The sequence below is a fragment of the Elephas maximus genome, chromosome 17 (assembly GCF_024166365.1).
Source record: "Elephas maximus indicus isolate mEleMax1 chromosome 17, mEleMax1 primary haplotype, whole genome shotgun sequence".
Taxonomy (NCBI): Eukaryota; Metazoa; Chordata; class Mammalia; order Proboscidea; family Elephantidae; genus Elephas; species Elephas maximus.
In genome coordinates this window covers 64,462,238-64,484,528 of record NC_064835.1, presented here as the reverse complement: position 1 = coordinate 64,484,528, position 22,291 = coordinate 64,462,238, and the positions used below count along the sequence as shown (strand labels likewise).

Genomic DNA, 22,291 nt, shown 5'->3' with positions numbered 1-22,291 from the left:
CTTACATGTTTCCATCCTTCCTCCCTTTTTCTAGGTTAGGAACCATGCACTGTTTCCCTTCTTTTAGTGATTACTGCAGACATTTTAACAAGAATGTTTAGCATGGCGATATCTAAATTTAACTGATACTTATTTTTTTTGTTATAGCTTCTTCCAGAATATTACAAGGGACTTAGAATGCTTTAACTCCAATCACCTGCCAATTTACATACTTTTGTTGTTGAATATTTTAGTGCTATCTTTAATAACTACATTTAAAAAGCATTATTGAATAATTATTTTTTAAGCAATTTTTTATAGTTATACCTGTGTTTACTTTTTTTTTTTTGATGTATTTCAGTCTTTTTCCTCATGAGTGTATTTTCTTTCTTCGTGAAGTAGATGTATTGAAATCCCTATATTAGAATCTGTTCCTTGTAAACTCTCTCACTTTTTAATTGCCTGAAAATATTCTTACTTTACTCTTATTGTGGAAATATTAGCTTTGTTGACAGTTATTTCTCACAGAACTTTAATGATATTGATTCACTATCTCTAGCTTTCATTTGTGCTGTTGTCTTCCTAAATCTGAGATCTGTTTTTTTTTTTTTTTTAATTTTTATTTCTGTATTAGTTCTGGATACCTCTCAACTATTATCTCATCAAGAATTTCATGTTCCCCTTACTGGTCTGACAGAGACTGGAGAAACCCAGAGAGTATGGCCCCTGGACACCTTTTTAACTCAGTAATGAAGTTACTTCTGAGGTCCATCCCTCAGCCACAGATTTGACAGGCCCATAAAACAAAACAAGACTAAATGGGCACACCAGCCCAGGGGCAAGGACAAGAAGGCAGGAGGGGACATGAAAGCTGGTAATGGGGAACCCATGGTCGAGAAGGGGAGAGTGTTGACATGTCATGGGATTGGCAGCCAGTGTCACAGAATAATGTGTGTATTAATTGCTTACTGAGAAACTAATTTGCTCTGTAAACCTTCATCTAAAGTACAATAAAAAAAATTAAAAAAAAGGAACTGCATGTTCCCTAGTCTCTCTAGCATTTCCTTCTGGAACTCTGATTAGATTTATGTTGGACCTTCATACTGTATTCTCTGTATCAGTTAAACTTTCTTTCATATTATTTGTTTTTCTGTGCTGCACTCAGTTTCTGAAGATATTTCTTCTAGTTCACTAATTAGGCCTTTAGCTTTTTCCAATCTGCTATTGAACCCCATCTAAAAGCAAAGAATGCTCCTTAGAAGTGAGAATGATGAGACTTTGTCTCAAGTACTTTGGACATGTTATCAGGAGGGACCAGTCCCTGGAGAAAAGCATCATGCTTGGTAAAGTCGAGGGTCAGCGAAAAAGAGGAAGACCCTCAACGAGATGGACTGACACAGTTGGCTGCAACAATGGGCTCAAACATGATAACTACAGTGAGGGTGGTGCAGGACCAAGCAGTGTTTCGTTCTTTTGTACATAGGGTTGCTTTGAGTCAGAACCAACTTGACAGCACTCAGCAACATCATTGAGTTTCTAATCTAAATTGTTCTACTTCCATTTCTAGAAGTTCTGTTTTTTTTTCTTCTCACATTTGCTTATTTATTTTTGAAAGTCTCTTTTTTCTTTGCCATATTTTTGATACTTTCTTTAAAACAGTTGTCTTAAGTCCTATTTCTGACAATTCTAATTTCTATTGTCCTTAAAGGTCTGATGCTACAGTTGGTTGTTTCTAGCTGGCTTCTGCTTATGGTGTCTTATTCCTTACGTGTTTCACTATTTTTTATTGCAAATTCATATTCCTGGGAACTTTATATGAGATTTCTTTGAGTCCTGGATGGAAGTCACATTCTTCCAGAGAGGATTTGTGTTTACTTTTGCCGGATGCCTGGAGATACTGCAAACCCAGACTCGCTTTAAACTAGATGTTCAACTTGCGTCTTTTTGGATTCCATCGTCAGTGTGCATTTTGACTTCTTATAATCCTGGATTTTTGTTTTCTCATTCCCCCCCAAAGATTTTCTTTACATTTCCGTCAGCTCAGCCATGTATTTAAAAGGGACTTATAAAAAAAATATCTTACCTGTTAATTTAGGTGTTCTGTACTTGGGGGTTTCTCTAGTTTGCCATTTTGCTGGAAATCAAAGTCTTTGTTATAATTTTAATTTTGGCAATCTTGTTTTTTGTCATGCAGGTTATTTCTTCTCCTGGACTGTATACTCTGATTTCTTATTTGTGGTCACCTCTTGAGACTTCCTATAAGCGTAAATTAGTAATTTTTTTCTTCTGTTTCTTACTCAACTCTTAAGCATAGGGAGACATTTGTCTCAGTCCTCATTGTATCCCCCTTATTTCTCTCCTTTGTTTATTTTTAGAGAGGGAAGTCCTTGCTTGTTAAGTATTAGAAGCTCAGGTGGATTTTATCCACATCTGTGTAGGTCTGCTTATAATCTCAAGATAAAGGGAAGAAGGAAACAGTTGAAATTTGCTAGGTTTTACCTTGCAAGTTAGAAATCCAGCAGGGTGGGAAAAGTAGGAGGGAAACCGGGGCCAGAGACAGTGACCTGGGCTTTTCTTCTGGGCTGAAGAGTTTGCTTTCTATGTTTGTTGTGACATGCAGGTATTAGCTAGCCAGGTCCCAGCTGCAGTTCTTGCCTGTGGACTCCTACACAAGGATTTCTTAAGTGAAGGATAGTTGAGCCACTCCTAACAGGTCCATCGGGCAGGGATTTTACTTTAGAGAAGTTTCTACAGCCTTGGCTGGGTAGATCCTCAACCTTGTGGGCTCAGACACCTGATGGATCAACTGTCTCAGGGCTGGATGCATACTCTTCAAGCTTCTAAACTGAGTTTGCTAGCTGATGAGTTTACAGTCAGAAATATACCTCGCTGGAGGATGTGACCTTGGTTGTGTGGTCTAGCCCATGGTCTCTCTATAGGCTTACTAATTGGGAAACCAGATTGTGACTGGAGGTGAGTGAAGAACAGAACAGGGAGAGGTAACTGTGGCAGCTGACGAAGATGGACTGATACATCTGTCTCTAAATGCTGGGACAGCTTTAGTCGCCAAGTCAGGGAACTTCTCTCCTGCTGGTGCCGGCATGGGCACTGTTAACATGCAACTCTTACCCTTTTTTTCCTCTTCTTCCAGGACTGATCAGTTCCTTTGTATCACCGGCATCCTTTCTCTAGATGTATTAGTACATTCCACCCACTTATGGGTAAGACTTAGTGCAGGAGCCATTCTTTCTCCTTTGAGGTGATTTTGCCTCTCCTTGCTCAGAACAACTATGATTTCACGGTCTAATTCTCCGAGGGCAGCCCTATTTCCCTTAATTCCTCATTTTGGGGGGATGCCTCGTTGCAGCCCGTGAGTACTGACAACAATTTATTCAAAGACTTTGAAGCGAAGGTTTTCTGAGCAAAGGAATCAATTACAGGGTGTGGCTCCCTAGTGAGGAAATATTTCCATAAGGCATCGAAGTCGGTTTGTCTCCGAACTTTATGGTTGCACCTCTGAACGTGAGAGTTGGAGGCGAGCATTTTAACTTTAATAACATTAATGGTTTCGCCTGCACTTTTGAACATATCAGATGTGCTAATTAGGAAGACACTTCTTAAAGTAGATTTCCTAAGGACATGTATATGGCAATATTGGTTTAACAAGAATTCCTGTATGTGCTTGCAAAGTCACAAAACTGTACTTCTTTAAAAATATCCTCCATTTCAGATGTGTTGCCAGCACAGCCTAGCCTCCCCCCCGCTCCCATTAGTTCTGATTAGGGAGGTTTGATGCCTGTCACTGTGTGTAATCTGGACCTTCCTTTGTGAGTCATTCCTGCTCTCATTTTCTCAGAGCGCATACAAATCGCCCATCAAATGACAAGTGAAGGCACAGGGGAGGCGAGGGGAGGGAAATCAGAGCCGAAATCTGTTAGCTATTTGGAGTAATTGGTTATTTGCTGTGTTTGCTGGTTGGGAAGCAGAGCACATACTTTACGGTCTCTTCTGTTACGGGGGCTGGAGTCACCCGCCGATATTGGATCCTCGTTGCCGGAGCCCTTGGCTCTGGGCGCCTTCCCCCTGCTTAGCATTCCTGTGGTCTCCTCGGGGTGCACCCCTCCTCTCCCCGATGCACACTGCAGGGGGGACAGCCTGGGGTGAACCTTGTCTGGCAAACTCCAGGGCCCCATCAGGGAGGAGAGGCCCCCTCCAACCAGCCCTCCTTGCCCCCACCCCCACCCTACTCTACCCTATCTCCCCAAGAGGTCTTTTCCCAGATCCCTGAGGGACCTGTTTTCTCACCCAGAGGAAAAAGACTCATCTCAGAGGAAAATCCTTGGCTTTTCTTGGAAATATACAGGACAGGAAGCTCTCTCTGAGGTCTAATTTAATGCTTTCCTACCTCTATTGGTCCTGTCTACAGTTTTCCTCCCAGCCTGGGCTGAAACAGTGCTTGCAACTTTGATGCAGTGCTCACTACTGAGCACAGGCCCCCTCTCAGGACACTTGGAAAAGCTTATTAATCACCTAGTGGCTTTAACACTTCTCTCACATTAGCTGAGGCATGAGGAAACCAGGCTGGATAAGAAACAAGTTTGAAATATAATATATTTAAGACATAGTGTGATTTTGGTGTATGAAAATGCACATAGTAACCAGAAAGTAGGTTGACTTTGGCATATAGTACGCTCCCCAAAATACTTTTAAAATTGAATTTAAGATAGCTAAGATTAGTGTCTGTTGTTTGATGAATGCTTCTGCAGTCCTGGGAAGGCCTTCAAAAATAGTTTTTCTCTTAAGGAGATTGTTGGAACTCTTGTTAAGCAAAAACTGTCTACATAAGCAGAATGAAGGTAAGGTACGCTTTTGCCCAGGCCCTACCGGAATCATCACAGCTTCCAAATTGCTTTGTTGTTAGGTGACGTTGAGTTGGTTCTGACTTATAGTGACCCTATGTACAACAGAATGAAACACTGCCCAGTACTGTGCCATCCTTGCAATCATTGCTATGTTTGAGCCCATCATTGCAGCCACTGTGTCAATCCATCTCATTGAGTTTCTTCCTCTTTTTTGCTGACCCTCTACTTTACTAAGCATGATGTCCTCCAAGGACTGGTCCCTCCTGATAATGTGTCAGAGCACATGAGACAAAGTCTTGCCATCCTTGCTTCTAAGGAACATCCTGGCTATACTTCTAAGATAAAAAAAAAGATAGATTTGTTCATTCTTTTGGCAGTCCATGCTATATTCAGTATTCTTCACCAACACCGTGATTCAAATGCATCAATTCTTCTTTGGGCTTTCTTACTCATTGTCCAGCTTTCACATGCATATAGGGTGATTGAAAATATCATGGCTTGGGTCAGGTAGGTGTACCTTAGTCCTCAAAATGACGTCTTTGTTTCTCAACACTTTAAAGAGGTCTTTTGCAGCAGATTTGCCCAGTGTAATACGTTGTTTGATTTCTAAACTGCTGCTTCCATGGGCATTGATTGAGGATCCAAGTAAAATGAAATCCTTGGTAACTTCAGCATTTTCTCCATTTATGATGGTGTTGCTTATTGGTCCGGTTGTGAGGATTTTTGTTTTTTTATGTTGAGGTGTAATCCATACAGAAGGCTGTGGTCTTTGATCTTCATGAGTAAGTGCTTCAGGTCCTCTTCACTTTCAGCAAGCAAGGTTGTGTCATGTGCGTCTCACAAACTGTTAATGAGTCTTCCTCCAATTCTGATGCACATTCTTCTTCATATAGTCCATTTTCTTGGTTTATCTGCTCAGCATACAAATTTAATAAGTATAGTGAAAGGATACAACCCTGACGCACAATTTTCCTGATTTTTGACTATGAAGCATCCCCTTGTTCCATTTGAATGATTACCTTTTGGTCTATGTACAGGTTCTACATGAGCACAATTAAGTATTCTGAAATTCCTATTCTTCACAATGTTATCCATAATTTGTTAGGATCCACACAGTCGAATGTCTTTGCAGAGTTAATAAAACACAGGTAAATATCTTTCTGGTATTCTCTGCTTTCAGCCGAGATCCATCTGACATCATCAATGATATTTCTCATTCCACATCCTCTCCTGAATCCAGCTTGGAATTTCTGGCAGTTCCCTGTCCATGTACTGCTGTAACCGTTTTTGAATAATCTTCAGCAAAATTTTACTTGTGTGTGATATTAATGATATTGTTGGATAATTTCTGCATTCTATTGGATTTCCTTTCTTTGGAATGAACATAAATATGGATTTCTTCTGGTAGGTTGGCTAGGTATCTGTCTTCCAAATTTCTTGGCATAAATGAGGGAGTGCTTCCAGTGTTGCATCTCTTTGTTGAAACATCTCAATTGGTATTCCATCAATTCCTGGAGCCTTGTTTTTTGCCAGTGCCTTCAGTGCAGCTTGGACCTATTCCTTTAGTACCATTGGCTCCTGATCATATGCTACCTCCTCGAAATGGTTGAATGTCGGCCAATTCTTTTCGGTACAGTGACTCTGTGTATTCCTTCCATCTTCTTTTGATGCTTCCTGTGTTGCTCAATTTTTTGCTTATAGAACTCTTCAGTATTGCAACTGAAGGCTTGAATTTTTTTCTTCAATTCTTTCAGCTTGAGAAATGCTGAGTATGTTCTTCCCTTTTGGCTTTCTAACTCCAGGTCTTGGCACATTTCATTATAATACTTTGTCTTCTCAAGCTGCCCTTTGAAATCTTCTGCTCAGCTCTTTTACTTCATCATTTCTTCCTTTGGCTTTAGCTACTCTATGTTCAAGAGCAAGTTTCAGAGTCTCTTCTGACATCCATTTTGGTCTTTTCTTTCTTTCCTATCTTTTTAATGACCTTTTGCTTTCTTCATGTATGATGTCCTTGATATCATTCCACAACTCATCTGGTCTTCAGTCATTAGTATTCAATGTGTCAAATCTAGTCTTGCGAAGAAGAATAGATCTATCTAGAATCTATCAAGAATAGATTCTGAGTTAGTGATGTTTAATTGCTTTCTTCATAAGTTTGAAGACTGTTGGAATCTTCTTTTACTCAACCTGTTGGGTAAATTCCATTCCTTATGTGCTTTCTGCGTGGACATATGTGGTTATATTGTACTCAGAGGACCAAGTCATAGCCTAAATATCTCCTGAGCTGGGAAAAAACCAGCAAGCTGGGATTCCCCATCACTTTCCCACCCAATTTGAGTTCCCCATCTGGAACAGGCCAATAATCAAATTATCAGGTCCTGACCTTTCTCTTCTCACCATCTGCTTGACTTTGCTGGATTTCAGGCTTACTTATTCACTGGGGCTTTTGGAAACAATTCAACGTTTTTGTTAAAGGTCTTCCCTTTCTTCCTACCTCTGCTGATCCAGCTTGAAGTCAGAGCAAGCAGAGTAATGATCACTTCAACAGACAGACAAGGAGGCAGGATGACAGGGAGTGTCAACAAGAGGTCAAAAGCCCAGTCTTCCACTTGTGGAAATAATTAAGTGCTTTTTGTTGTGAGCATGTAGAGTTCTGCTGAATCAATGTGGTAGCTAGCTGTGTGCATGTGTTTATGTGGTTTGGGGGTTTGAGTGGTTTAATATGTGTGGAGTGGGGTAGGTTTGGAATTGGTGTGCTTGCATGTCTGGGGGCGTCTGTCTTGTCTACATGTAGCCATGAATATTTATATGTTACGCGTGTGTTTGTATTTGCGTGTGCATGAGCAAGTAGTCTCAGTGTTTTAAACCTCCAGACATTAGAGAAATAGAAGAATCATCATATCATTATTTCAGGTATGCAGTTGTTGAGCTATGGCTCAACATCAGTGAGATCAAACTGATGATGATGGCAACATCAACAAGAGCATTTATCACGGCAACCTCTACAGGTCACAAAATAATCTTCACAGACACCATCTTAGATCCTCACAATAACCCAGTGTTGTGTTGTTAGATTTTTACTATCTTTATGATGACTTATGCTTAAAGAGAAGTTACTTTTAACACAATCTAGTATGTCCACCTCTGGATTGTGGCAATGAAGGTTTGCTTAAAATCATAAATACTAATAGATTTCTTGGCTAGAGATGGGTGTAGATTTCCATGTACTGACCCAAGGTTTCACATTACGGCCTTGGTGATTAATGAATTTGACCAGAAGCTTTTCTCTTTGATTCATGTTCATCCTGGGGAGAGAACCCAAGTGATCTGCCTCTCCCATCCCCTCTTTTCAGACTTCACAGAAAGGAAGGCTTGAAACTGTTGTTGTCAGGTTTGCTCTGTATATTCATGAAATATTTAAGACCCATTGAACAATAATGGCAGATTAAATGTTTGAAACGTACCACACTGATTTGGGCCTTCTGAAGGATTAGGATGCCCATTAGACTGGATCAAGCCTGGAGAAACATGTCTTTGTTATGTGGCTCTGGTTGCTCAAACGTTAAACATTGGCTATTAACTGAAATTGGAGAGGCTAGCCAGTCTATGCCTGGTCAGACTTGGTTGGTTGGCTGAACGATGTGGGGCCTTGAACCTTGGGCATGGGGGAGTAAAGTTTTCACAGCCAGACTTCTTATTAAAATCTGAGATGACACTTCAAAAAATCAAGCTTTTTGCAGTTCTTTCTTCTCCTTGCAATGATCCAAGACTGAATGCTTAGCTATTGCAAAATGAGGTCAGGAACCCACTTGGAATTAGAGAACACATAGCCATTTCCCTTTTGGAGCTTTGGATTCTGGGATTCCAATAACATCAGAAGGTTAGTTGGCTTTGGCACATCTGAGTTAAGACATGCAAGAGCTGTCCTGTTTTTGTGGGGCTGGTTCTTACGGGTGTGCTAACTTATTCTTGGACTTCCTGGGAAAGAGAAGGAAGAAGTAGGCTTGAAATAACTCCATCAGAAGCCAGATTAGTGAAATAGCAGGAATGATATTTTCAAGTCACATCTGCGAGTGTGTTAAAAATATAACTTTATTTTTCTGTAATTCTTTTTTGGAGCCCAGTTTTCCTGAAGGCAGAAAAGTCCTGATAATCTTTAACATTTTAGGATTAAACTCAGTCAGATTTGGGCTTTTCCTTCCCCTCTGGGAGGCTGTTAAATTCTGGGTTGGGCTTATGTGATGTCATGACCCCTACCCAGAGGGACCCCTGGTCACCAGTGTGTGTCCATGCTGTGTCTATAGGCCCATCGATTACTGGACACACAGACCACACTGTATTTGCTGACAGCATCTTCTCATCTTGATCATAAGACCCTTTCAGGTCCCCTGTCTTTCTCAACTAACTTTCAAGTCCTTCTTGGGAGCATGTCACAACGTGGCAATTCTCCCAGCCACACTGGGGCCCACAGGAAATGCCGAGTGCTCCCTTAGGCTCTCTCTTCCGTGAGACTCATGCAGCCATCTTTTGTCAAGTGCTCCATGGCCCAACTCTTCTGGAAACTTCTGGATGGCTGCGGCTTACCAGATCACCAAAGTTATGGGGTGGGGGGTGGGGGGTCTTTTTCCATATGCACTTTGGAGCCAACCTGAAGGGCAGGGCCCCATATAAGGATCCATTACAAGTCCCTAATATTCTTGCGTCCTCCTCTCCCCTCCATTTATTTATTTATTTTTATCTCCTTTTTCTGGTGAGGAAAAACTGGCTGGGGAAAACATTCTTTTAAACCTTTTTTGTTTTATTGACATGTTATCAGCCTTTGGAAGCTTAAAAGACAAGAATCAACTTTTTTGCCTTTTCTTTGATGTTCAGGAATTCATGTATCCATCAAACATTATCTGAATTTCAAATATGTGCCAGGCAATGTTCTAAGGACTGAGGATACGAGTGTGAAAAGAGATAAAGATCTCTGCTCTCTTGGGGAAGCAGTTGCCATTGTGTCCATTCATGGCAACCCCATGTGTGTCAGAGGAGAACTATGCCCCATAGGGTTTTCAAGGGCTGACTTTTTGAAAGTAGATCACCAAGGCTTTCTTCTGAGGTGCCTCTGGGTAGACTGGAACCTCTAACCTTTTGGTTAGAAGCTGAGTGTGCTACCTGTTGGTACCATCCAGGAACTCCCAATAAACAAATACTAAGTAAAATACATGGAATGTCAGGTACCTGGCTATTGAGAGTAGATAGGGGAGTGTGGGGCAAAGGTGAAAGCAGGGAGGCCAGCTGTAATAATCCGGGGTGAGATGATGAGGACCTGGGCCAGGGCGGTAGTGATAGGGGAGGAGAAATGTCTGATTCTGAGTATGTACCGAAGGTGGCGCCAGCAGGATTTACGGACGGTTTGGTTGTGGGCAAGAGGAAGAGGAGTCAAAGATGACTCTGAGGGTTTTTGGCTTGAGCATCTGGAAGGAAAGGTTTGCCTTTTACTTATACGCAGAAGACTGTGGGAGGAGCAGAAACCCTGATGGCGTAGTGGTTAAGTGCTACGGCTGTTAACCAAAAGGTTGGTAGTTCAAATCCACCAGGTGCTCCTTGGAAACTCTATGGGGCAGTTCTTCTCTGTCCTATAGGGTCACTATGAGTCGGAATAGACCGCACTGGGTTTGGTTTTGGTTTTGGGTGGGAGGAGCAGGCTGGGTGGGGGAATGATCAAGAATTGGATTCTGGACACGGTACATTGGAAATGCTTATTAGATGTCCAGTGGGAGATGTCAAATAGGCGGCTGGATAAACATGTCTGGGGTTCACTGGAGTCGCTTAGGCGGGAATTAAATCAATGAGGGACTCATTAAGATGGGTGTTATTTAAAGTTGTACGAGCCGAGGAGGACCCCAAGGGTGTGGGACAGATAGAGAGGAGGAAAGGTGGAGCACTAAACCCTGGGGCACTCAGGTGATTAAAAGGAAGTTGACAAGGAGGAATCCTCAAGGAAGATTGAGGACTGACAGCGAGGTGGGAGCACTGGCAGGGAGGTGGGAGGAGCGACAGGGAGGTGGAAGATTAGAAGAAGGTTTACTTGTGGAATGCAGAAAGAAAATGGAGACAAATGTCACTGAGCAGCAGGTCAGCTGGTGTTACCAGGAGCTGGGAAGGTCGTCAACAGCCATTTGTCTGCTTGTGGGAACCAGCTGGCCAGACACTGGTCGTGCCTTTGAGGGATGAGGAAGTTGCAGCTGAGAAGGGTTCTGAAGGAAAACTGGGGGTGTTAAGATTTAGGTATTGTTTTTGGCTGTCAATTGCTTGTTCTTTTTTAAAAAAATGATTTTCTTAGAATCAATGCTCAAGATTTCTTGCTTTTTCTGTTTTGTTTTGTTTTTTAGAGGTTATATGCTTGTATTTCACATTTGTTCTTTTTTAAAAAACAGTTTTATTAAGACTATTCATATACCATACAATTCACCTATTTAAAGTGTACAATTCAGTGGATTTCAGTATATTAACAGATTTATGCAACCATTACCACAAACAATTTTAGATTTTCATCACCCCAAAAAGAAATCCCGTACTTAAGAGCAGTCACCCCGCTGTATCATTCAGGGTCTTCCAGAGAGCCATAACCAACAGGATACCTCTGTCTCTATCTCTACCACTACATATATATTGTTTAAAGGATATGTATACAGTTTAAGAATTGACTCAAAGGATTGTAGCGACTGGCAAGTCTCAAATCTGTAGGACTGGCCTGCGGACTGGAAACTCAGGCAAGAGTTGATGTTGCAGTTTTGAGTCTAAAATAAGTAGGGCTGACCATAGGCTGGAAATTCAAGAAGGATTTCTATATTAGACTTGAGACATAATTCTTTCTTTGCTGAGAAATCCCAGTTTTTGCTCTTAAAGCCTTCAACTGATTGGATGAGGCCTACCCACATCATCAAGGGCAATCTCCTTTAAAGTCAACTGATTGTAGATGTTAATCACATCTCCAGAATACTTTCACATCAAATCTGGACTTTTGACCAAACAACTGGCTACCATGGTCTCCATGGCTCCCCCGCCGCCAACAACTTCTCACCGCTAGGCAACAACTAATCTTTCTGTTTCTATAGATTTGCCTGTTCTGGACATCTCACATAAATGGAATCATACAATATGTGGTCTTCCATGACCAACTTCTTTGACTTAGCATGACGTTTTTAAGGTTCATCCATGTTGTAGCATGTATCAGTACTTCATTCTATTTTAAAACCTAATAACATTCCATTGTTTGGCTATACGACATTTTGTTTATTTGTTCATCAGTTGATGGACATTTGGGTTGTTTCCACCTTTTGGCTATTATGAATAATGCTGCTATGAACATTTGTGTACAAGTTTTTGTGTGGATGTAAGTTTTCGTTTCTCTTGGGTATATACCTAGGAGTAGGATTGTTAGGTTGTAAGGCAGTTCTGTGTTTAACCTCTTGAGGAGTTGCCAAGTTGTTTCCACAGTGCTGTTCTGTCTTACATTCCCACCAGCAGTGTACGAGGGTTCAGTTTCTCCGCATCCTCACCAACATTTTTTATTTTTCATTTTTTCATCATAGCAATCCTAGTGGGTGTGAAGTGTTACCTAATTGTGGTTTTGATTTGCATTTCCTTAATGGCTAATGATGTTGAACATATTTTCATGCGTTTATTGGCCATTTGGAAAATGTCTATTTAAACCTTTTGCCATATTTTAGTTGAGTTATTTGTCTTTATTATTGAGTTATAAGAGTTCATTATAAATTCTGGCTACAAGTCCGTTATCAGGTATATAATTTGCAAATATTTTTTCCCATTCTATGGATTGTCTTTTTACTTTCTTGGTGGTGTTTTTGAAGCATCCTGCTTTTGTCCTTTATTTTAAAAATGACAATTTAAAAAATTAGGAAAGAATATGTGTACACAATAAATTAGAAAAATTTGAGTGAAACAAAAAAATAAAAGGAATAAAAAAACTAAAAACAAAACAAACAAAACCTAAACCTGTTGCCAGCAAGTCAATTCCCACTCATAGTGACCCTATAGGACAGAGTAGAACTGCCCCATAGGGTTTCCAAGGAGTGCCTGGTGGATTCAAACTGCTGACCTTTTGGTTAGCAACCATACCTCTTAACCACGACACCACCAGGGTTTCCAAAAGGAATAAATAGACCATTTATAATCTTACCATTCAGAGGTAATTACTGTGAACATTGGGGCTTAATCTTTTTATTAAGATGAGTCCACATTATTTATTTCTTAACCTTTTGAAAATCTCATTGTTTGTGAATGGCTTCCCATATCAATAAATATATTTCTACAGTGTCATTTTTTATGTTTACATAATATTTTATCATACGCATGTGCCATAATTTACCCAAATAGTTCCGTATTGTTGGATATTAAGTTGTTTCCAATTTTTACTGTATAAATGAAGCTACATCTTTATGCATATCCATGATTACTTTCTTTGGGTAAATTTCTAGAACAAGATTGCTGGGCCAAAGTGTGTGCATGTTTTTCAGGCTGTGGATACATGAAGCCAAATTGCCTTCTGGAAAGATTGTGGCCAGCCACACTTCTGCTGGCAGTTTGTGGGAGAGCCAGCCCTTGGCAAAGAATCTAACCTGGCCCATGCAAAAACAACAACAATGATATTATCGGTAATAGTAATTAACCCCTTCATTGTACTTATGTGCCAAGCCCTGTCCTAAGCACCTTATATATATGGACTCCTTTATTCCTCAGAGTAACTCTGTCGAATTGGTGCTATTATCTTTCTATTTTACAGATAAAATAATTAAGGCACAGAGAGATTAAGTGATCACCAGGTTAAGCGGTCCAAGGTCACAACACACTTCTAGAAAGTGGCAGAATTTGAACCCTGGCAGTCTGGCTCCATAGTCCTGGCTCCCAACTACCCAGATTTATTGTTTCTTTATATCTATGTTACATGAAAGTGATTGGCAGAGGCAGCTGCATGTACAAAAGCCCAGAAAGGAGAAAGCCCGGTGATGTTAAGCACAATGCTAGCTGTTGCTTTAAGATAATCCTTTGTGATGCTAAGGAAGCTTCCTTTTATTTTTAATTCACTGAAAATTTCATTTAGGAATACATGATACATATAAATGTTATCGTCTCTCCCCCACCCCCACCCCCCTTTTTTTTCATGCATCTTATAGATCAGAGATTGGCAAACTTTTTCTTAAAGGGCCAAACCAAACCAAACCAGTTGCCATTGAGTTGACTCTGACTCCTGATGACCCCTTGTGTGTCGAGTAGAACTATGCTCCACAGAGTTTTCAGTGGGTGATTTTTCAGAGGTAGATCAGCAGGCCTTGCTTCCAAGGTGACTCTGGATGGACTAGAACCTCTAACCTCAAACCACCCGGGACTCCCTTAAAGGGCAAGACAGTAAATATTTTAGGCTTGGGGGCCATAAGATTTCTGTCGCAAGTACTCAGCTCAGCTGTTGTAGCTGAAACACAGCTGCAGACAATATTTAAATCACAAAACCAGATGGCTGGCCCGTGGGTTGTAGTTTGCCAACCCCTATGGCAGATGGTCAGAACCCTGGTGGCATAGTGGTTAAGAGCTACGGCTGCTAACCAAAAGGTTGGCAGTTCGAATCCACCAGGAGCTCCTTGGTAACTCTGTGGGGCAGTTCTACTCTGTCCTATAGGATTGCCATGAGTTTGAACTGGCTTGATGACGATGGGTTTGGTTTTGACTCAATGATACTGAGCTGCTCTTGCATTCTGGAATAATGCAGGCTAACCATGCCATGCCGTATCTATTGCTACATTCCATTTGCTAATATTTTGTTTAGGATATTTACATCTATGTTCAGGAATGAGATTAATACCTTTTGTGTGTGTGTATTTTTGTCAGGCTTTGCTTCGTGAAATGAATGGGGAAACTTTTCATCTTTTTCTGTGCTGTGGAACAAAAATAATTTATTCTTTGAAAGACTGATAGGACTTTTCTCAAAGAATCTGTCTTGGCTTGATGTCTTTTTTGGAGGTAGTTCTTAGAGGTTACTTCCCCTTTCTTTCATGGCTATCAATCTCTTCATGGTTTCTACTACTTTTGAATCAATTTTGGCAATTTATATTTTTCTAGAAAATCATCTATATTTTCCAGGATTTTTGTCATTGATTTGCATTTAGTAAATCTCTTAATATTTTTATTTTTCCCCGTAATATCTTTGCATTTGTTCTTTCTCATTTCTGTTGGTGTTGTTAGACGTTGTCGGGTGGATGCCTACACAGAGTGACCCCCTGTGACAGGGTAGAACTATCCCATAGGGCTCTCTAGGCTTCCTTATGGGAGCAGATCACCAAGCCTTTCTCCTGTGGACCTTCTGGGTGGGTGGGTTCAGACTACCAACCTTTCAGTTAATAGCTGAGTGCTTAACAGTTTTTGCCACCGTGCCTCCTTTGTTATTGGTATACCTGCTTTAAAAAATTAGATTTGACAACAGTTTATCCATTTTATTGGTCTTTTGAAAGCTTGCTCTGGGATTTAATTCTACTTTCTAATATATTCATTTCTGCTTATCATTTTCAAAATGTGATCTTCTTGCTCTTCCCTTTCTAATTTCTTGAATTGTTGGATTATTTATTTTTATTTTTTGTATAAAAGCAAAAACACTTAAGACTGAATTTTCCCTGGAGTACAGGGTTGGCTTCAACCCACAAATTTGCGAGGCATGGTCCTCTCGTGGTTGGTATTTTCTAAGTATCTGTGATTTTAGTTTTGGTTTTCTCTTTGCTCAGGTGGGTCTTAGGGATATGCCTTTAATTTTTAAAAGGTTGAGATTTTTAAAAATTGTGTTTTTTTTTTTTTGTGGTTAAAATACATATAACAATACATTTGCCAATACATTTCATTTTTTTATGTGTACAATTCAGTGACATGGATTACATCCATCATGTTGTGCAGTCATCACCAGACTCCATTTCCAAATTGTTCTATGACTACCAAAAAAGATTGAAATTTTAAGTTGAAAAATTTTTCATTAATTTCTAGTTTGACTACTTGCAGACAGAGAGTGTGACTGATATGAGTTTTATTTCCTGGACCTTATTGAGGTTTGCTTTGAGGCTTTTAATTTTTTCTAAGTGCTCCTGGGGTGCTGGAAAAGAAGGCGTATTTTCTGTTTTTAGATTACATAATATTTGTCCATTTAATTGACACTGTTAATAGTATTATTAAGATTACCTGACTCCATTTTCTTTTTTTGTACTTAGTTTCTCAAAATGGGGGGAAGTATAGTAACTTTCCCTCAACTCTTGTGTTCCGGTCATTTCCTTGTACCAAACACACTGGTTGGTGCCCATTTGTGCCTGAGTCTGCACTTCAGTTATACACTCAAATCTTTAAGTAACTGTGATGGGAAAGAAAAGACTTAGAGAAATCAAACAGCTAAATTGAATTCCATTCTAACCATTGCTACCTATGTGTGTGTAGTTGCCTGTGTGTTAGTGTGTGTCTTTGTGTATGTTGTGCAATATATGTGTCCGTGTAAATCTGTTCCTCTGTGTATTGGTGATTGTGTGAGTCTAATATGTATGTCTGCATATGTTTGCTCAACCATAGCTTCTTTTTCTTTAAACTGAATTTAATAAAACATCAGGGCTGGGTTTTGCCTTGCTCAATGCTAGCTTTTTCTGGAGTGGTCACAAGTCAGAAAGCTCTGCTACCCTGTATCCTAACCCAACTGAATCTCTTTTCTCTCTCCTGGCTGCAGAGGGTCCTCCTGGTAAGTCGGTCAGTCAGGGCTCGCTGCAGACTCAGATCACTCTATGCCTATTTTTTTTGTGCTGGGTGTTGGGGGACCACATTTTGGCCACACAGAGGTTGTTAGGACCACAATTCCAGGTTTTGGGGGAGACGGTGAAAACCTCATCCTGCACTCTCCCAGTGTGCCTGTTCACCTACCCTGAACTGACTCTAGCTCACACCCATCCTTAATAAGCTGGAACTCAAAGGCCTGGGCATTGGTTTAAAGGAAGCCACCGGCATTTTTAGAAACCCTGTGACAGACATTCAGTTCATATTATAGAATCAGACGGTGTCAATACTAGGATGTTTCTGGGAGATCTCCTAGTCTATCCCGTCATACAGAGGAGGAGAGTGAGTCCCAGAGTGGGCTTTCCCACACCTTGTCTTTGACCCTTTCCACTAAACTGGGTGAGCTGTAATGGCACTGACAGACTCAGACCAAGTGCCCAGCCTGGGTGGGGTTTTGGGGGAGACCTGGGGAGGAATGAAACTTCATGTTTAGAGAGCTTGCTAACTCCCCACTCAACAAGGCACACACACGTGGACACACAGCTGCCTGCAGACACACCATGTGCGGGGCAGTTGACGGTGCGGAGATCAATGTGCATGTAAAAATGACGTGAGGGCAGCTCAGACCTCCTCATCTAACTTCACAGGAAGGGAGGAGAATCTTTATCACCATCAACAGCCCAAGGCTGATTTCTATGAGGTAGAGGTCAGACATACCTCCACACTCCAATCTTTTTACCCAGTTCTGACACCAGCCGTCCCCTCTACAGCACTCTCTACTTCTCTGCTGGGTTAGATAGTTCTTTGCAGTGGCCGCACAGAACTCACAGATAATACTCACTATTATGAGGTTTATTAGGGAAGTAACAGATTACGTACAATTCATGATCAGGAATGACTCAGGATACAGTTCTTCGATCAGGACAGTCTCTGCTCAGCCATGCCTGCAGGCAGGCCTCTCTCTGGCCCTCGGCCTCTTGGCCCTCAGCCCCTTGACCTCTTGGCCCCTTGGGCCTTTTGGGCTGGTCCAGCCTTTACCCTCCTGCGCAAGTATTACAAAGCTCTTTAGCTCCACCAATAATTGCCCACTCTACGAGCAAGCCTCCTGACTGATGGTGCTCAGCTTTCTCACCCATGGGCCGAATAGCCCACCTTGCTGTCTCCTGCCAGTCTCCTGGTTCTGCTGCTGATGGTTCTCTACTATGCTTGCCACTGCTTCTTGCCATCTTGGGCCATCTCTGATGTTACAGTTTTCTGTTTCCTGGGTGTAGGAGGTTCTCAGCACAGGGATTCTGGGTCCAAAGAACAAGCTCTGCTCCTGGCTTTTTTTTTTTTTCTGGTGATAGTGTTGTTCCCCCTTTCTGCCTCTGGAATGGCTCATTTTAAGCCTATTGGGATGGCAAAACTGACCAATCCTTTTGGTGGGCCACAAGCACCTTATTTGCATACTCCCACCCAATCATTTGGAGTTACATGACCATGGCAGAAAGGCCACATAAAAGTAAGCCATCACACTGCAGCATGCTACAACAGGGCTGTCTACCTTTTCCTACAAAAATGAGCACCTGGAGGAAGGAAAGGGCAGAGAGTGTGTTGTCACAAGCCTCCCCATTCTCCTCTAAATCCCCACATTTAGCATCATGTCTAATGAATAAAAAAAAAAAAAAATGAATAGTGGGCATTAATAAGTATTTGTTGATTTTCGGGGACCCTGTCTTGATTTGACCTTGGGGGAGGCTGAGTTCTGATGTCTGATGTTTGCTTTGTTGCTGAGGTGGGTGGGAGGCAGGCTAACTCTCCTGAGTCTGAGTTTTCCTGGGTCTACTGTGTTCTGTTCATAAATAACATATTACTGACATTTTCCCCCAAAGAGTTACCTTATATACCCTCTGACTTTAGCCTCAGTATGCCCCTGGGATACAGGGGTACTGTGATCCTTATGCCCACTCACAGAAAAGAAAAAGGAGGTACCAAGAGCTTAACAGAATTACCCCATGAATGGGGGGCAGACTCATGGCTGGAGTATCTGCCTCTCAATACAAAGTACTGAGTTAACACAACTTCCTCTGTTTTATGCAGCCTTTACTCCTAGAAAGGTGGGAGGTTGGCTCTCTTCTCCCCAAACTCACTCCAAAGGAGTGTCTTGCCAAGTATCTGGTTCAGAAGGACCTTGCTTGCAAGTTCTCTTTCTTAAACAATCTCTTATTTGTACCCATCCAGGAGGAGGAGTTCATCGATTGGTGGAGCAAGTTCTATGCCTCGATAGGGGAGAGGGAAAAGTGTGGCTCCTACCTGGAGAAGGATTTTGACACTCTTAAGGTGAGGCCTCTCTCCAAAATGGTTCCATTCAGCCTACCAGTCACTGAGCAAATGCTATGGACAAATGGAGATACAACAGAAAGAGAAAATGTATCTTTTTTTTTTTCTCCTCATTTGGTGAGGACTGATGAATCCTGATGAACTAATTGAGGTGAAAAGAGTCACCCACAGGTTTAGAACAAGAAGTCAGTGTGGGCTGGGGTACCCAAGAAAGTATTTCTGGGAGAATACTGAAAAAATACTGAAGTATTTATGGGTGAAATGATGCCTGGGATTTGCTTTAAAAGACTTCCCGCTGACCCCCACCACCCCGCCCCCCCCCCCAAAAAAAAGTTTAGATAGATGGTGCTGGGTGGCCTTCTGACGAATTTTCAAAATATTAGAATTAAAATTGCAAAACATTGCAAATTGTTAAAACTTGGAGATGTGTACTTAAGGAATTTGTTATACTATTCTGTTTCTTTTAGCATTATTTGAAATTTTCTATAATAAAAAATTTGTATTAAAATGAAAAAGGAAGTCAGTTTGAGACTGTACCTTTGATTCTCCCCACCCCTACAACGGGGGCAGAAATCACCTAGTAAATGTAAAAATATGGCAAACACCGTTTCTGTGAAGAAAACCAACCAAATTCGGGTATTTTGAGGAAACACCATTACATTTTTTAAAAGTGGGCTACTTTTTAAAAAAGATAACCAGAGCCAACTTCAAAGTTATTCCCCATGGGAATTGTATAACTTCCTGGGTAGGGCTTCCAGATAAAATTCAGGATGCCCAGTTAAATTTGAATTTCAGATAAACAATGAATAAATGTTTAGTGTAAGTCTGTTTCAAATATTGCATGGGACATTCTTACCTAAAGTGTAATTCATTTTTATCTGAAATTCAAGCTTAACTGGGTGTCCTGTATTTTCATTTATTAAATCTGGCAGTCCTACTCCTGGATCATAAATGGGGGAGATTCTGCACCCCATGATGACCTTGACCTTCTAGGCTTGGAGAAATGAGGACAAAAAGTGGGTACAGGTTTTTAGACATATAAGAAAGGCCCAAGTAAGTCCCTAAAGGGACTGGATAAATTAGATTTGAAGCTAGATGGGGTAGTGGCTGGCTTGAGCTTTCAAGTGATATGAAGCTAGATGGGGTAGTGGGTGGCTTGGGCTTTCAAGTGATTCTGCTGGCTTTGGTGGACACTCTGGAGGGTGATTTCACAAGGCGGCAAGAGTTGTCTTTGACACAGTGGAGGCTTCCTGGTGAATTGTACATGGAGATTTGGATGCTCGGAGATGAAACCACAGGTAGCAACAGTGCCTCCTCAGGCATAGGCCTCCTAAGGCAGCAAGTTCTTCATTGACTTGGTAGCTGAGTGTTTGAGGTTGGGCAAAGAGACAGAACTATTTGTGTACCAGGAAGAGGATCCGACACATTAGGTCTGGCATGTGGTACTGTGGTCTTGCCAAAAAATGAGAAACACTAAGCAAGAATGAACACTCCTGCCAAGATGGCCCATAGCCCTGGCCCCCTCTCCGCTCCCTTAGAGGCTGGTTGTTGAATTGGCACCCAGCCTTCCAGCTTGACCTTCCTAAAGAGGTCTCTGATAGCATCCAAGTGAAAATGCACTGTCCAGAACAAAATGCGTTCAACCTGTTTCTGGGGCGAAGTACCAGGACTCTGGTCCCTTAAAAAAAAGGGGTAAATAAATAAAAGAAAAACGATCACCAACAACTTGGGTCTTTGAAAAATAGCCTGTAGCATTATGGATAGAATGAAGCATACAAAGGGTAGAGGAAAAACGTTTTGGAAATTTCTGGTGTAAGGAAACAAAACAACTCAGAGTCTAAATAACCAAAGATACAGCAAGAAAGCATAAAAACCTGATATCATGGAAAAAAACAATAGAAATAGAACAAAACATATTAGTTTTCCTAATGAATAAAAATGGATTAAACTCTCTTACTAAGTAAGAAAGACTCTCAGACTACATCAAAGGTCAAAATTTATTATACTGTCTTTAAAAGACAAACCTAAAACAATACAACTCAGACTAGTTAAGAAATAAATATTTTTAGGAAAGATATAATAGGTAAATGCAAACAAAGAGAAAGCAGGTAGAATTTAAAGTAAAAAATCAAGATAGAAAGGAGTGTTTTATATAAGTAAAAGGTATACATCTCAATGGAAAAGCTCTCAAATACTTATGCATACAACAATAAAGCTTAGAAATACGTAAGGCAAAAATCAGTTGGAATATATAAATTAAAACCTCACAGAACTAAAATTACAAAATGACAGAAATTAAAGTTGTAGTGAGGATTTTAATGCACCTTTATCCTTGACGTATCAAGCAAACAATGAATAAATAAGTAAATAAAATATCTGAATAACAAAATTAATGTTTTTAAAGTTATATCAAACATTTTAGCTTTAAAATAGAAATTGAAGGATAATAAAAAATAGAGAATACACTTCTTTCTAATGTCCAAAGAACACTTTAAAAAACTGATCATATTTTAGTTTAGAAATAAGTTACCAAAAGTAGAAAACACATAAGACAGATTAAAATGCAATAAAATGAGAAATTCATAACAAAAATTCAAACAAACAAACAAGCAATACAAACAAATGAACAAACAAACAAACCCCAACCACTTGGAAATTTAAAATATATTTTACTGGGACTTCCAGTATGAATATGGCTGCATAAGTCAGCATTTTCACCCTTTTCTCCTGGAAATCATACCCACAAGCTCCATTTTCAATAAAAGTTGGAGACAAATGAAACCCACAGGCTCCAAAGTATATGTAAGGGCTGCCCAAAGGCAACTGAGATTGGGTAGAAGCCACTCAGCCGTAAGTGAAGAGAAGACACATGAAGAATGATAAAAGGGCCTAGTGGTAGCAAATCTTAGAAAGCCCCAGCAAAAATATATTTCCTTCTGATAAAATGTTGGTAATTATTTAAGACATGTTACAGTACATGGTGATTTATTTCTATTCTCTTTACTTTTGTATATGCTTGAAAATTTCCATAATAAATAGTTAAAAATTGTTGTTAGGTGCCATCAATTTGGTCTCAACACATAGTGACCTCATGTGACAGAGTAGAACTGCTTCATAGAGTTTTCTTGGCTGTAACATTTACAGAAGCAGATCACCAGGTCTTTCTCCCACAGAGCCACTGGATGAGTTGAACTGCTTTGGAAACAGCCCCAGGCTGGTGACAGAAGCCCCCCTAGACCTTGTTTGGTTCAGAGAAGCAGAGAAAGTAGAGCTATACAAGAGTCACACAGATGAGCCACATTTTCAGGAAGCAGTCTACCTCTGAGGCAGGAACA

At 40.7% G+C, this 22,291-nt stretch overlaps 1 protein-coding gene across 8 annotated transcripts in view; it reads left to right on the top strand.

The window, feature by feature from the left end:
* The window catches only part of DYSF (dysferlin), a 242,382-nt gene that overhangs the window by 185,814 nt on the left and 34,277 nt on the right, over positions 1–22,291 (top strand). For all 8 annotated transcript variants that reach the window (XM_049856492.1, XM_049856490.1, XM_049856488.1 and 5 more), the window contains one exon: positions 18,858–18,956. In XM_049856492.1, the coding sequence (XP_049712449.1) occupies positions 18,858–18,956 (99 nt within the window). The remainder of the gene's footprint in view (positions 1–18,857; positions 18,957–22,291) is intronic.